Source organism: Centropristis striata, chromosome 23, assembly GCF_030273125.1.
Source record: "Centropristis striata isolate RG_2023a ecotype Rhode Island chromosome 23, C.striata_1.0, whole genome shotgun sequence".
NCBI classification, from domain to species: Eukaryota; Metazoa; Chordata; class Actinopteri; order Perciformes; family Serranidae; genus Centropristis; species Centropristis striata.
Window position 1 is genome coordinate 2,535,872 of NC_081539.1, and position 17,340 is coordinate 2,553,211.

General features: G+C 37.8%; 1 protein-coding gene across 3 annotated transcripts in view; it reads left to right on the forward strand.

The window, feature by feature from the left end:
• Window positions 1–267: 267 nt before the first annotated feature.
• The window catches only part of LOC131962227 (polypyrimidine tract-binding protein 2-like), a 31,101-nt gene continuing 14,028 nt past the window's right edge, over window positions 268–17,340 (forward strand). Inside the window, exons 1-8 of one of the 3 annotated variants that reach the window (XM_059327199.1) lie at window positions 268–423; window positions 4,225–4,252; window positions 7,322–7,382; window positions 11,988–12,160; window positions 13,143–13,283; window positions 14,600–14,755; window positions 14,861–14,971; window positions 15,766–15,964. In XM_059327199.1, the coding sequence (XP_059183182.1) occupies window positions 416–423; window positions 4,225–4,252; window positions 7,322–7,382; window positions 11,988–12,160; window positions 13,143–13,283; window positions 14,600–14,755; window positions 14,861–14,971; window positions 15,766–15,964 (877 nt within the window). In that variant the 5' untranslated portion in view covers window positions 268–415. Of the gene's footprint in view, window positions 424–4,224; window positions 4,253–7,321; window positions 7,383–11,987; window positions 12,161–13,142; window positions 13,284–14,599; window positions 14,756–14,860; window positions 14,972–15,765; window positions 15,977–17,340 lie in introns of all 3 variants that reach the window. The other 2 variants (XM_059327198.1, XM_059327200.1) reach the window with 2 other exon arrangements.

Sequence of the window (17,340 nt, forward strand, 5' to 3'; positions counted from 1 at the left end):
ATCCATCAATCCATCCATCCATGCATCAATCCATCCATCCATCCATCCATCATCCATCCATTCACTATACTTAACTGATAATGATAGTGAGAATAGTATCAGTACTTTGAAACTGAGGCAGCCAAAAGGAAATCAGACATCATTAATTATGTAAATTATATATATATATATATATATATATATAATTTATATATATAAATATATATATAATTATATATATATATATATCTACAATGAGCCTACAGTTGCTTCGGCACTTTCCGGTCTTTTCCGTCACTGTCCGCCATTGCGTCGTCTTGACACCTACCGTTGCCTCCATTTTGCTCTCGTGTGTGTGTGTGCGTGCGCAGTGTCGGTGTCTACTGGAAGAAAACAGGAGCGAGACCCGCCGCACCGACTACAGACTGCTACAGACATGGACGGGTAATATTTCTATATATTTATATAACATGCATGCTAAATACATCTGATGTGAGTGGTGCTGAGCAGGACAGAGCGCTGAGGAAGAGGAAGAGCAGCAGGAGAGGATGAGGAGGAGTGTGTGCTGGTGTTTCCATAGCCACGCCAGGAGTCTCATGTTAGCATGTTAGCATCACTTAGCTCACGCTGTTTGTGCCTTTTATTAGCCACGTTGCAGTCAAATGCAGTTTGACAATTTAGTCTCCTAGCAACAACAGCAGCTTCCTCCGCAGCAGAGCGCTAGCGGAGCGGCTAGTGGAGATTAGCAACATGCTATGCTAACTAATGTGATGTTACAGTATGGTCGATCCTTTGTGTTGTGGCTAACTAGCTAGCTAGCTTAGCTTAGCTTAGCTTAGCCCAGGGATTCCCAAAGTGTGGTGCGTGGACCCCTGGGGGTGCGCGAGATGAAAAATGTAATGGCCGTCTGATAATGACACAATTACATTTTTCCCCCCACACAATAAAGACGTGTTATTAATTAATTAATAAATACAGGCTATTCAATTTTGTGTCATTTTTTGATCATTTTTGCATCTATTTTTTGGTTGTTTGGTCAATTTGTGTCTATTTTGATCATTTTGTGTCTTTTTTGGTCAATTTGTGTCATTTTTTGTTCATTTTTGCATCTATTTTGGTCATTTTGTGTCTTTTTTTAGTCATTTTGTGTCTTTTTTGGTCAATTTGTGTCTTTTTTTGGTCAATTTGTCTTTTTTTGGTCATTTTGTGTCTTTTTTGGTCAATTTGTGTCATTTTTTGTTAATTTTTGCATCTATTTTGGTCATTTTTGCATCTATTTTTTGGTTGTTTGGTCAATTTGTGTCTATTTTGATCATTTTGTGTCATCTTTGGTCATTTTTGCATGTATTTTTGGTTGTTTTGTGTCTTTTTCTGTCATTTTTGCATGTATTTTTGGTTGTTTTGTGTCTTTTTCTGTCATTTTTGCATGTATTTTTGGTCAATTTCAAAATGCACTTCATCTTATAATGAAGCGTAGAAGAAGTTATCTTCTTCCATTTCCTCTGAAAAGTGGTGATTATTTAATTATATGTGTGTTCTGGACATTTGAGCATGATTAAACATGCCTCCTTTAATATGGCTATAAAAAACTCTTATTGCATTTAGTTTTTTTGAAGGTGTGGGGGATTGGGGGGGGTCAACCTGGTGGGGACATAGAAGGGGGTGCACGGCTAAAAAAGTTTGGGAACCGCTGGTTTAGCCCAAGGAGCGGGTGCAGCAGATCTACAGGATCCTGTGGTAGCAGTGAGATGTGTGCTGCTCTTAATGGTGCGTGCTAACAATAACATTAGCTAACACAGCTAGCACGGTCCTGTATGGTGCTTGTTGTTGGCGTTAGCATCACTCCAGTGGTGTTATATCGTTAGTGTGTTTGTTAAAAGTGTCTAATGGAGGTAACAGCAGTCAGACTGAGTGGAACATGCATGAAGCTGCCCCAGTCCAGCTATGATCAACCTGGGGGTCCCGACCCCAATTGGGGTCGCAAGATGATTTCTGGGGGTCGGTAAATCATTTTGGAAGTCAGCTCTGTCTCCACTGTGTTCATGTGTTAATGTGTTAATGTGTTTGTCTTTTTGGTCATTGCATGTCTTTTTTTGGTAATTTTGTGTTGTATTTTTTGTCATTTTGTGTCTTTTTTGGTCATTTTGTGTCTTTTTTTTGTTATTTTGTGTCTTTTTTTGGTCATTTGATGTCTTTTTTTGGTCATTTTGTGTCTTTTTTGGTCATTTTGTGGTAAATGTGTGTCTTTTTTTGGTCATTTTGTGGTCAATTTGTGTCTTTTTTTGTCACTTTGTGGTCAATTTGTGTCTTTTTTGGTCACTTTGCTTCCTTTTTTTGGTCATTTTGTGTCATTTTTTTTTAGATATTTTGTGTCATTTTTTGGTCATTTTGTTTTTCATTTTTGGGTCATTTTGTGCTTCATTATTTGTCCAAAATTTGTTGTATCAACTGAGTTTGTATGATCTGAACTGTGCGTGTGAGATTGTGTTCAGTGAGCGGGGGTCGTGGACAACATGCATGTTAAATTGGGGGTCGCGACTCAAAAAGGTTGAGAACTACTGCAATAGTTCAGATGGGATGAAAGGTACATTATGAGCCCCACGGGGAACAAGTAGAGACAGCAGGACAGGACGGAGCCGGACAATGTTGATGTGATTTCTATATAAAGGTATATACTAATATATATTAGTAGGTATTCGATCGATGGAGAAGATATAACTAACCAGCAGCTGTGGTTTGCAATGGGAGTGTTAGTGTTAGGCTTGTAGGTGGACTTAAGTAACTGGCATTAGTTTATAACAATTCTATAACTTACTGTAAAAAAGATAATTTTAGAAATTGTTGTACTGCTCCACAATTTGTTGATGCATCAGAACATACAATTGGGTGATTCTCATGAAGCCAATCTGTGCAGATATAAGGAAGTACTTTATTAAACTAAATATATTTCACTTTTATATGAGTTAAAAATATAACCATAGAGAGGCATAATTCATTGTCTTGTGTTAAAATAACATTTCCCATATTTTAAAATAGAGATGCACGGCATTGGATTTTTTTGCCGATATCCAATATGCCGATTTTTTTTTACAACTCATTTAGCCGATTACCGATACCGATATTTTTTTCCCGCACAACTAATACCCACAATCAGGGCAAATTTGGCCAATTTCCCAATTGACATAATAAGTAAACATAACCTGTGTTCACTGGAAACATGTGAAAGGTGCAACTGTACAGCAAATAAACCCAAATTGAATAAAACTACATGTACCTTACAGACTGCTGCTTAAATTCAAATTTAACTTAAAACAGGAGCCCAAAATGTGACGACTCAATCTGCACTGTGCAAACAAAATCTCAAAAAGAAAAAAAAATAGAAGCAGCTTCAGTCCCTAATCAGAACGTAAATAAATAGGTGGGCTCAGTCTACACTGCACAATTATATGAGCTACAAACAAGAGAGTGATGTGCACCCCGTTATTTAATCACTTTATTATATCGGCGTGTTGGCCAATGTCCAATAGTTCATTTTTACCAATAACATGCCGATAATATCGTGCATCCCTATTTTTAAACATATTTTTGATTTACAAATTCATTACTGTAATGCTTCCAGATATGAATGTCATGGTTTCCCCCACAATTATATACGATACATTTTTAATAAACTTTATAAAAATAAATATACATTTGTTTAAAAAATTATAATTTAACAGAATATAATCAAACATAATGTTTTTTAACAATGTATAAAGAACAGAATCTGAATGAAAATTGCTTAGAAAAATTGCTTAGAAAAATTGCTTAAATGTTACAGTAATGATATAATTGTTTGCATTAAAATGTGTATATTTTAATAAAATACATTTTGGTGATACCAGCTACCTTGAGCATATTTAAGTGCTTGCCAAAGAAAAAAAACCCAAAAGAAAAACCTTTCGTTGTTTTTTTTTGTAATGAATTTTGCTCACAGTGTCTCTAAAAATGTCAGAAATTACCTTAATATTTTAGAAATAGATTATAAATTCATATTAATATGTTATAAAGGGTCAAAGAAAATATGTATTCAATGCTCTTGGATTTTTGCTATGAGCTGCACCATGTTCATGAGATCATACAATTGTCACTGGTAATCTATATTTAGTGATTTATATCTGATGCTTGTGTATCTGACAATGTCTTTTTCTCCGTTATCTATTTAAATCCTGTCATTTTGACCAAGTACATGCTTTTCTCTTTCAGCATCAGTGACGTTGCAGTTGGAGTAAAGGTGGGTTTTCTTTTCTTTGCTTTTCTTTTTACTTGGTGTTTCCTACACAGATCACATGCTTTGGCCTGCTTTGGACACTGTAGGTGTGTTTTGCTGCATTATGAAACATTTGTTTTTGTGGGTTGATTCCAGTACCAATTGTGAACCATCAAGGACACCATAATCAGTATTGGGAACCAAAATATGTATATTTGCAGCAAAACTGAAAATTTTGAATACCCCAAACATCAACAAAAAACCGATCACAATTGTTTTTAACACCTTACCACTCTACATAATAACAGTAATAACAAGAAACAGCCATAAGTACCATATGGAAGTGGTGTATCACCTAAAAGCTGTAAACCGGAAGATTAATTTGAGATAGAGCTGGCCTATGAATTATATAACAGCATATTCAGGCTACATAACGATAGGTTAACATATGTCATATCATCACATACACACTGTACTGCTACAGAGCTAACTATTAGCAATTTGCAGACTGGACGCTAAGGGGTTAACATCCCCTCTGGCTCTGCACCTGGGAGAGACTGCTGCAGGAGGACTGGGCCGGCGGCTCGTTAAGAAGAGCCGCTGAAGAAATATCAAATCAGTGTAACCAATTTTACCAACCCCCAGAATTGCTGCATCAGCTTATGAGACATACTTGAGCATGGGCAGTGGTGGAAGAAGTATTCAGATTTATTACTTAAGTAAACGTATTAATACCACAATCTGAAATTACTCCACTACAAGTAAAAGTCCTGCGTTAAAACCTTATTTCAGTAAAAGTACAAAAGTAGCATCATTAAAAAATACTTAAAGTATAAAAAGTAAAAGTTCTCGTTATGCAAAATGGAACCACTCAGATTGGTATATATATTCTAAATATATTATAAAATGATGTGTATTGATGCATTAATGTAAGCAGCATTTTACTGTTGTCCAGATAGGGCTAATTTTAACTACTTAATATAGTTTCATTTATACATTTGTAATCATATGAATTTTAGGTATTTTTTCATGTTGAATCTGAAAAGTAACTAAAGCTGTCATCTAAACTGAATGGAGTAAAAAGTACAATATTTGACTTAAAATGTAGTGGAGTAGAAGTATAAAGTTACTTAAAATGAAAACACTCAAGTAAAGTACAAGTACATCAAAATTGTACTTAAGTACAGTACTTGAGTAAATGTACTTTCCACCACTGAGCATGGGAATAGCCTTCATATACTCCAGTCATGTTATAAGCCATTATAAGCTTTAATAATTTTTGATTAAAGTGATGCGTTAACTGACTTTTATTACGGATTTATGACTATAAAAACATGACGCACATTCCTGAGCTTCAATGATCTCAAATTAATCTTCAGGTTCGCAGCTTTCGAATGGTGTACACCACTTCTCTGTATTATCTAGTGTTGACCTGATATCTCCCCCCTTATCCCCAATCCACTGCCCCCAACCTCCAACTAGGGGTGTGCCATATCGTATCGTTCACGATAATATCGGTATATTTTTTTCATGGTTAAAAAAAAATGCATATCGTGATATTGGCAACATTCCTACTTCTTGATGTAGTGGCGTAAGGTTAACATTAGCTAACAATTAAAGTTGTTTTAATCACAAAAAGCTACTTACTCTCTGTCGCTAAACACATGCAGCTTTCAAAATAAGAGCACAGTGTGTTAACAGTACAAGAAGACTGTCAAAATAAGACGCCTTAAATAAAACATACAAGAACCTTTATTTTCCTTTACAAAATGTCATTAAAATATGCCCCCGGAACCCCTAAATGGTTATTTTTTTATTATTTTCTCATACATTTTTATTTATTTGGCAACTGTTGAGATTTGCACTTCACACTACATTTTAGATTTTTATTTATTTATACAGACTTAAAAAAAAACCATATTTTCTATATCTAAGTATTTCGTAATATCGTCAAGAATATCGTTATCGCAAAAATAGCCTGAAATATCGTGATATTCTTTTAGGGCCATATTGCCCACCCCCACCTCCAACTCACATTACAATGGGGCAGAACAGTAAGGGTTAAAACATCTAACACATTTAGAAACCATAATTCTTAGGTGCAACTGTATTTTAACGCATTTTCTTACAAGAAACATGTATGAAAAAAAGAGAGACATGCCACAAATATGTTGAATTATTTATGTCTTTGCCCCCATGTTAAGGACAGAACAGTCAGATTTATTTTAAAGTATTTCATTTTAACTAGAGTGGCTTTAATGAAACGGGTACGGCTTGTATCCCTTGTGTAAGCACATTGTTGTTGTGGCTGCCTAACTGGATTTGTTGAGCACCTGCTGCAGTTTCCATCTGCACAAAACAAAGTTAAAGTCCCCTCTTGAAGGGAAACGAACCAGTCATAAAATTCAGATTCCTCTGATATGTCGGGCTCTTTTGTCATCCTGTTTACTTCATCAATATTTCAGTGTCAGAGACAAGACAGAGGGTTGCCAGCTGTCGGCAGAGAAATCATTTTCTTGGACTTTTGTAGCCGCTGCACTGTGCTCACATTTTGGCCCAAGTTAGACAACTTTATTACCCTTTCAATTTATTTGTGTCATGTCGCTGTAGCAGGGCCCGCAACATCCAGTTTATCGTAACCATAAAGAATGTTAGTGACAAAAGAACAATTGGTTCAAATGTAGTCAGACAGAAACAAGGGGGGCGTATGAAGCTATTATAAAGTTGTGTGTGTAATGGGTCCCCAGCCAGGTTCCTCTTCATCCCATCAGTCAGGTTTAAGAGCACTGGGCACCCGTCAGCTCCAGCAAGCCTTCTGGGACCTAGTCTAGCTCAGGAAGAAATGACACATCTTGACATCTTAAATTCAGCAAGATTAAACCCACACCAGAAGAGGAGGAGCAGACCACTCTTCTTCTGTTTTATGTCCCTTTCCACCTACTCCTATGCCTCCTTTTGTTCCTTTTAAACTGTCTTCGGGGACCTCTGCTTTATTGTTGTCTTTGAGGGTCTGTCTAGAAAATGGAAATGCTCTCCCCATTATTTCACAACTGTGCCTTGACTGTCTTGTCTTGTCTTTCTTTCCTTCTGCAGAGAGGATCAGATGAGCTGAGTATGTACAACAGTCCCAACTCTGGCATGAGCAGTATCAGCGGTGAGTTCGTTCCGACCACCCTTGAATAGGGAGGAAGTTGGAGGCGATCATTTGATCGGTAGTGACGCAAACAATTAAAGGAATTAAAAGGCGTTCAGAAAGTGAAGCATGCTGCGTTGAACCGTTTCCCATATTTAGCATCTGAATAATCTCAGTAGGTGGGTACCCACGCATCACCACATGTGACTGGAACAAACTTAGTGGGTACCACTGCATGTTAATGCCTCCCTACTGTTTAGGTCTTTACCAGAAGCATCTTAAAGAAAATTGTAGAGTCAAGGATGATTGAAGGTTCTGGTGATGCTGTTACAAAAGCCGTGTTTCCTTTAGGGGGGAAGAGTGGCCGCTCGGAAAGTCTCAGGCCACGCCCTCTCAAATGGACACTCACTCTGCGTGTCTCCATTACTAAAAAAGGCCCCAGAGGGATTTACGAGACTCCGGAGGTGACGTTCTGTTTTCGATTGTCGCATAATTACTTAGCGACAGTTTCGACAGTGATCCGTGATCACAAACGCGACGGATTTAACACGGGAGACGCAACTGTGGCCGCCGTCGCTAACTGTGCACAACGTCAGCCGCTGATTATAAACAAACCAGCATGGCTAATTATGCACACCGTCTAATCATAAACAAACCAGCATGGCTAATTATGCACATCGTCTCCACTGATCATAAACATCGTGATGGTGAATTAACCGGCATCACTAACTGTGCACAGAGTCACTTTCAGCACACCTGCAGCAGCAGCACATACACACTGTACTGCTACAGAGCTAACTGTTAGCATATTAGCACTGTGCTACTGTGCACCTGGTTCCGTGACGCCGGACTACACTATGAAAGGGCAGAAAATCACTTTGCCTTTGTGGGATCACTATGAACGCCCTAAGGTGAAGAGCTGGCACAGATCTTTCCAGCAATATAGCAGGATTTGCAGGACCACACTATGAAACAGGCTTATGTTTATTGTCGCATGTGGCTACTTCGGCGGCTTTTACAAATGGCGCGTGGTTTTGTGGCGTCGAGTACTCCTGCTTAGCGTTCTATCCAATCAGCAACCAGGCTTTTTTCAGGGGAGAAAAACGACCCTGCTCTTCTACAGGGACAAAAAAAGCCCGGTCAAAAGACCGCTCAGGAAGGCTCGTACTCAAATTAGCGGCGTTCCGGCGAGTGAGACCCGCCTTATTCCAGGTATTGTACTGTAATGGAAACACCCCTAAAGAGTAGATGTACAAAGTAAGGCTTTTAAACACCGCCAACAAAATGAAGCCATACACAATGGCCTTTAATCAAAGTCCCATGGTGCCATCACTACACAACACTCCCCTTCCAAGCTAATGTCCCCACAGGGACCTTACTAATACGTGAGATGGGAGGACGGGGGCTAGCAGCTATGTACAGGATTGACAACCCAGCTTCTACATTAACTTATTCCATAAAACAAAGAATAGGAAATCAATATTTGCTGCTCAGTGTTCATATTGTGGCATGCCGCCACAGATAAATCAATGTATGGGGAACACAGCACCATGTCCACATCTACTTAAATAATAGTCCAGAATGTCTCTCTCTGTCCCTCAAAGACAGGAGGTTGTCCATGAGCTTCATTGGTGTCAAATGGCACTGTTCTCTCTGACAGATAAAACAATAACAATAAATGAAAGCTGTAAGCACCATGAACAGACATTTAAACAAATCATTGTACACTGCGTACAGTAGAAAATGCAAATTTTGTTCTGGTTTTTCATGTACAGACACATACTTCTTACATAAGTCATTTTGCTGTATACCTTGTGTAGATCACATCATGTATATTTGTGACTCAGTCTGAGCATGAAGATGTCTTCACTTCTGGCTTTTTATCCAACATGTGAAATTCGGTTGAGATTGGACAATGTAATGTCAAGTCATTTTTTTGGGCATAATTCACCACCTCACCATGGAAACATCATTCCACAACACCTTGAAGCTTGGCAATTTAGCACTGCAAAGGTCTTAAGATTATACTGAGCGGACTGAAGTTGCTTTTCTTGGCTTCAAAAATTGAACAGTAAAGGAGGCAGTGCACATTTTACAACTAGTAGCACCAGTGCGGGTTTTGAATAAACTTTTATTTACTTTCAAACTTACTGACATTTTAGATTAGTTCTGAGAGTACATAGCGGCTTTGCTGCTGTATCAATGTATTCAAATATGTTGTAGTTATTTGAAATATAAATACATTTTAATCGTGTACAGTTTTCAGTAAGAATGACCACCCTTTTAGAGTATGGGGTTTATTTATAAGTCTGGAGATGTTACATCTGCCTACCACATTTTCCTACCTTTCGTTTCCGTTTATTTCGGTCATTACATGTCATTAAAAGAGAATTAACAAACCAGAAAAAAAACATTGATCAAAGTAAACAATAAGTAAACAGAGAAATAAAATTGATAATAGACATTTGGACCGAAAAGGCTGAAGCATATCTTATTACGCCTACCCTGTTACAACTAATTAAAAAATTTAAAATGTATAATCTGTTACTTATTAATACAAGAAATAAGCAGTCACCGAAGAGATAAACGAGCGAAGCTGCTTGATTTTTTTCCCCCTTTCTTCTTCTTTTCCTTCCTCCTTTCTTCCATCTTGCTTAAAAAAGAAGAAAAACAAACCCTCTAAAGTAAAGGTGGTTTCGTTCCCAAACGTAGCTTTGCTGCCATGTGACAGCATGTGTCACTTGAAAAACCACAACAGGTACTGAAACAAAACACTGTACAACACACTCTTGTGTAATATCGTCTCATGTCACCCAACACATTTTTTATTCCCTTTTAACTCCTTGGAAGGTTCTGATGGAGATCTATTCTGTCTGTACAGTCGCAGCCACTGCACCACAACACGCAGCCACTCCAAGGAATACTGTTTTTTGTTGGATAAAGTACCAAATGCATTTAATATAAATATGTGAACATGACTTGAATGCGTTCGATCTACTCTAAATTCAAACAAAGGAAGATTTAGACTGCAGGTTACCTGAGTGTGCCCCCTGCCTCAGGTACTACTCCAATCAGGAGAGATTCTCTGATGCTTCCTGCCTGTTTCTCATCAAGGGAAGTAAGCTCTGGTGTCCCCTTTCCCCCCAGACACCACAAATACTCTGCTGTTTGCTTTTTGGGGCTCACTTTATGTCTGAGCACTTCAGTAATTTGGGTGAAAGTCTGGCCTTCTGAGGCGGCAGCCACATGCTGCTACTCTTCAATGTCTTATTTGCATTTTAACGACCACAAATTGTCCAGTATAACTAAAACAGTATAACTTTCTGTCTCAATATCCCCAACTAGAACTTTGATTTCATACGTCTTAATGCAGCTGGTATAAATGAATATTGACTCGGGGTGTTTCACTGACTAACTGTTGCCACTATGGGTCTTCCATGAAGCGGGAAAAGATGCACCACTTTGTTTTGATTTGATTTATAAAGGGAAATCAGAAATCAGAATATTTTTTGCTTATGCACTTTCTGTATTTCATCCATACGCAACGTTTTTTATAAATATGGCCCCAAGACCACCCAATGTGGAGCACTTACATAGCGTTTTTTCGAGTCACTTTGCGACCATTCAAAGCGCATTACACTACAGACTGCGCCCATTCACCCATTCACACACGCATTCATACTGGTGGCAGAGGCTACCCTAAATGGTGCCACCATTGGGAATTCATTCACACACCGATGAACGCAGCATCGGGAGCCATTTGGGTTCAGTGTCTTGCTCAAGGATACTTCGACATGTAGGCTGCGGTGGTCAGGGGTTGAACCGCCAACCCTCCAATCAGAGGGCGACCGCCCTACCAGCGGTGCCACAGCCGCCCCATTTGCCGCTGAAAATAGTCTGTGGTGGCCCGCCGTAGTCTAATCCGTGCCGCCATAGTCTGATGTGCTGCGCTAACGTCACATTTCAACCTACTCAAACTATATCTACACTATTCGTACTATAAAGTTATTTTGCGTTGTGTTGCTGTTGCTCAGCAGAGTGTCTGTATCAGTCAGTCAGTCGGACAAAACCCCGACTCACCTCTCCGTCCTCCTCCGAGACATGTGTATGCATTCAGACACTTACCCACTAAATTTACCAAGCTGCCTGCCCCATTTCTCCGCTTCAAAACAATTCCAGCATGATAGAGAAACATGCCTACCTGTCTGTATCAGTCCCGTCCCCACATCATCTCTACGTGTGCGTGTGTCAAACTAAATACTATCAAAATAAGTTCAAAATAAGAGCCCGGTGTGTTGACAGAATCCACCACAGTATTAAAATGGGCAATCATTCAGATCAGTGTATATGATGGAATAGCCTCATAAAATCCTGTGGGAAACATTGCCTTAACAAATGAACTATTTCCTTCAGTCTATGTAACTTTTGCTAAAAAATAACAGTAGCAATGTTTTAAGAAATGACTGAACGAGGGCTTAGTAGTGTATATATTATAGCTTAGTTTTGGCCTTTTAATAAGTTTAGTTGACAAGGACAAAAAACAGAATATTGCCAGCTGTATATTTAAATCTACTGGCTACTATTGCATTGATTAGCACAGTTAATCAATGTCTGTTAAACTTTTAGATGTGGCTTCCAATGGCAGTGACAGTAAAAAGCTGAGGGTGGAGGAGGCGCCACCGTCTCGTGTGCTTCACATCAGGAAACTGCCCAATGAGGCCTCAGAGACAGAAGTCATCGCCCTCGGCTTGCCTTTCGGCAAAGTCACCAACATCCTCACACTGAAGGGAAAGAACCAGGTGAGTGGAGGAAATGTACACAGTGTCTTTGTAAGAACCCCATAAAAATGGTTTGACTTCAGTTGGATTATTTATTTTCTGGGGGACAGTTTTCAAATCTGTTTTGTTTTTTTCTGCATCAACTAGGGGTGCACCGATTGTAATTTTCTGGCCGATGACTGATTTTTAAAAAGCCTGTTCTGCCGATTCTGATTTTGGCCGATTTTTTTCATAACTCACTGCATACACCTTCAGTGTTTGAATCTTATTTTATTGAAACACAATAACACAGCAGTATTTATTTAACAAATAAAGGAAATCACAATGTCTAAGGTAGTTAATAAAATATTGAACTTAAAATAAATAGCAACAATTTACAGGACAAACTAACAAAAGAACTGCAACCATAAATAACGTGTCCTGAGTTTTTGGTTTCGTTATAGTACAACAAACATACAAAACAGACATGCAGAAGTACGCATACATGCAGACGCACTTTCAGACCTTTGTGGAGGTAGATAAGATCAGTTTGACGTCAAAGAATCGGCCGATCGCCGATCCCGCAAAATTAAGGAAATCTGTGCACCCCTAGTATCAACCAGTCAAGGACCAATTGTCTGCTAAGATCGTATATGTACATGTATCACATGAGTATTTAGTACAAGACATTCTGGCATCTGTAACATGGCCACGGCTGCTTTTTCAAAAGCTGACCAAAAGCCCATTGTGTGTCGGAGATTTCTCTGTCGTACAGCTGCTTTATTCTCCTCACAGTGCTCACATTGGTACGTCAGCTTGTCTTAATTAATTGGATTTATTAAATATACTGTATCTGTTATCCACCACAGCCGAGAATGACAATTTACTCTGATGTGTTTGTCTATATCTTTCAACAATTAAATGGAAAATGTTGGTTTGTCCAAATGTGGTGGAAACCAAGTAGAAGTGAGCAGATAACTTGTTGACGGGTAATAGATCAGATTTGTCTTGTGTCTTCTTCCAGGCGTTCTTGGAGATGGGGACAGAAGAGGCAGCAATCACTATGGTCAACTACTACAATACTGTAACTCCTCATATCCGCAATATCCCTGTCTTTATTCAGTACTCCAATCACAAAGAACTCAAAACTGATGCTGGCAATCAGGTGAGTAGCATCTGATCAACAGATAAACAGGTTTTTATTTTAACCAAACACTTCAACCAAGGTTGGGAAAAGGGCCAGTTGCTAGTGAACTTTGCCGTTGGCAGGTGGAATTGATTAGCCTAAAACTCTCCAAAGTGGCAGGTAAACAAAGCATTTCACAAATAATTGAAATGCTGGTTATTCCTGCTGCATTTAAGCAGCAGCTGATGGAAGGACAAGTTCATTTCCAGCAACGAATACAACAGTTAGTTTCATTAATTGGCACACTAGCTACTATTCTTGTACCTCCTTAGTATTTGGGTGAGAGGTTAATTTATTTGGCTACTTTGAAATTCTGAAGAAATTATTTAAAAAACTTAACCTAAAGGTAATTGTTCCTAGTGAAGTGACAACGAAGCTTCTTGAACCATTTGCGTTATTTTTGACCCCACTAGATGGCGGTGTTGGCTTTTAAAAAAGGCTCTAGCAATGGTAATGGTGTGTTTTCAGCCCTTTGTTGAACAAAGAGCGCCATCTAGTGGGCTCAGAAAATAAAGAAAATGGTTCATGAAGCTTCATTGTCACTTCACTAATTGTTCCCAACTGCAAAGGCTACCTTGTTGAGTTTTTGGCAAGTTTGAACACTTTTTGTATGTCAATATTTGTTGTGGTTTCTTATAGATAATTGAATACAATGAATCATCAACCATCTTGCCTGTTGAGCCTGACTGTTAACCCTTTATCGAGCAAAGAACTATATTTGGTAACTTCAGTGGATATCAAAATGGGGCCCCGTAATATACAAGAAAAAAAGTTGCAGATTTAAGAGATTAAAAGTAGCAAATCTACAAGAAAAAAAGTCGCAGATTTAAGAGATTTAAAGTCGCAAATCTACAAGAAAAAAAGTCGCAGATTTAAGAGATTTAAAGTGGCAAATCTACAAGAAAAAAAGTCACAGATTTTAAGAAATTTAAAGTGGCTAATCTACAAGATAAAAAGTCGCAGATTTTAGAGATTTAAAGTGGCAAATCTGCGCGAAAAAAGTTGCAGATTTACAAGAAAAAAGTGGTGGCAAAAGCTACTTTTTTCTCGCAGATTCACCACTTTAAATCTCATAAATCTGCGCATTTTTTTCTCATAGATTTGCCACTTTAATCTTGTAAACTTTTTTCTCTAAATATTACCCCCCTCCCTTGGGTCTGTATGTTTTTTTTTTTACACATTCTGGCTGCATGTAATATCCTCCAATATTCTCTAGGGTTGAAATTTGGAATTTGCAAGTATTTCAATGAGTTAAAGGGTTTAAGGTAGTGACTGACATGTCGTGTTGGCTGCAGCGGACCCAGGCGGTGCTTCAGGCGGTGTCTGCAGTCCAGTCCGGCGGTTCACCCAGCTCAGATGTACAGGAGGCTCTGGCTGCAGCTTCCAGTCCTGTGCTGCGGATCATCATCGACAACATGTTCTACCCTGTAACACTGGACGTACTGCAACAGGTGTGTGGGCCCACACAGTAACACAAGGTTCAGTTGGCATGTGGCAGAATAATCCACTGCTTGGACTTGAATGTTTAAAGATTGTGTTTTTTGTTTTGTGTGCAGATTTTCTCAAAGTTTGGCACGGTCATGAAGATAATCACATTCACCAAGAACAATCAGTTCCAAGCGCTCCTGCAGTTCAGTGATCCTGTCAATGCACAGCAGGCCAAATTGGTAAGAGCTTTTTAACCAGTAGCACTTTATTATGAACTTGATGACCAAAAAAAGACACAAAATGACAAAAAAAAGACACAAAATGACAAAAAAACCCACAAAATGACAAAAAAAAGACACAAAATGACTTAAAAAAAGACACAAAATTACTAAAAAAAGACAAAATGACCGGAAAAAAGACACAAGATGACCAAAAGACACAAAATGACTTAAAAAAAGACACAAAATGACAAAAAAACCCACAAAATGACCGAAAAAAGACACAAAATTATTAAAAAACGACACAAAATGACAGAAAAAAACTAAAATACTTGAAAAAAAAGACACAAAATGACCAAAAAAGACATAAAATGACCAAAAATGACACAAAATGACCCAAAAAAGACACAACATTTCCCCAAAATGTGCATCAAAATTAATGCGTTAAAATGCGTCAATTTTTTAAACGCGTTAATTTTTGTCTAATTAATTAATCTTAATCAACGCATTAAAGTCCCGGCCCTGATAAATATTTAACCTGTGGTTCTGTTCATTTTTACATGTTGCATTTTTCTTGTTAATAAAAATATTTCTGTTAAATTTTGGGGTCTTCGTCTTTATCCTTTTGGTATCGAAAATGGTATCGGATCGAATATTTTCCTGAGTATCGGCATCGAGTTGAACATTTTAGTATCGTGACAACCCTACTAAATGTAATGTCTGCTGCCCCCGCGACCCGGCCCCGGATAAGCGGAGGAAAATGGATAAATTGATGGATGGTTCGCCATATATAATGATTTTCTTTCTCCTGACAGGCACTGGATGGCCAAAACATCTACAATTCATGTTGCACGCTGCGTATCGACTTCTCCAAGCTCGTCAATCTAAACGTGAAGTACAACAACGATAAGAGCCGCGATTACACGCGACCCGAGCTGCCTGCTGGAGACGGCCAGCCCAGCCTGGACCCCTCGGTGGCCGCCGCCTTCAGCAAAGACTCCAACTCCCTCCTCGGTAAGATCCCAGGTAGATCACACTTTTATTTTTCTTCTTTTATCTCGTCGTTGACTTAATTTCTCCAGAAGCAATTTGATAAGATTCTGAGTAATTTGTAAACATGTTTGCTTCTTTGAACTGATTAAATGGGTGATTCTCATGAACATGGTGCAGCTCATAGCAAAAATCCAAGAGCATTGAATACATATTTTCTTACACCCTTTATAACATACAATCTAAAGTCACTGTTTAAAATTAATTTATAATCTATTTTTAAACAATTTAAGGTATTTTCTGACATTTTTTAGAAACACTGTGAGCAGAATTCATTATCGTAACACATTTTAAATAAAAAAAAACAACAAAAGTTTTTTTTTTCCTTTGGCAAGCACTTAAATATGCTCAAGGGTAGCTGAATGTATTTTATTAAAATATACACATATTTTAATTTAAACAATTCAACATTACCGTAACATTTAACCATTTTTTTCTCATCAATTTCCATTCAGATTTTGTTCTTTATACATTGTTAAAAACCATTTTATTTGATTGTATTCTGTTAAATTATACATTATTAAACAAATTTATATTTATTTTTATAAAGTTTATTAAATATTTATAGTATATAAGTGTGGGGGGAAACCATGACATTTTTATCATTACAGTAATTAATTTGTGAATCAAAAATATGTTTAAAATAGGGCCGGGACTTTAACGCGTTAATTAAGATGAATTAATTACACAAAAATGAACACGTTAAAGTGGAGCCTCAAGTATCACCTCAATGCTAAACATATAGCAGCTAGCGGCTAGCGTGCTAGCTAGCGTGGATTGTGTTTTACTTAAAAAACCAAAGTATTCTAGTTTACAGAAGGTCTACCTACCTATAGGCTACCTGGATTTATGAAATGTACTATATTTCTAAATATGCTATTGCTACACTTAATGGCAAAAATTGCACTGGTCTGTTGGACTTGAACAAAAATAAACAATATTTTTGTTGCTTAAGCTTATGTATACAGTCATTATTCAATGGTATACTAAAAATCCATGTGAAAAAAATTACTTCTCACTGTTCTCAGGTCAAATATTTATATGTGATTAAAATGTGATTAATTTCGATTAATTAATTAGTCCCGGCCCTAGTTTAAAAAGATAGAAATTTTATAGAAAATATTATTTTAACCCATTGAGGCCTGAAAAACCGCTGGGCGATTTTAAAATAAGCCTCTAATTTTCTGGAAATTCTGGAAAAATTCTGGAAAAAAAAGTGTCAACTCTTCTACTAAATAATAGATTTTTCAGCCTCTGTAGCAGATAGAAATTAAATTAAAAAAGGTATTTGAGAGCTTATACAAATACTACAAAACGACGTATCCGCTTTCCAGGCTTCA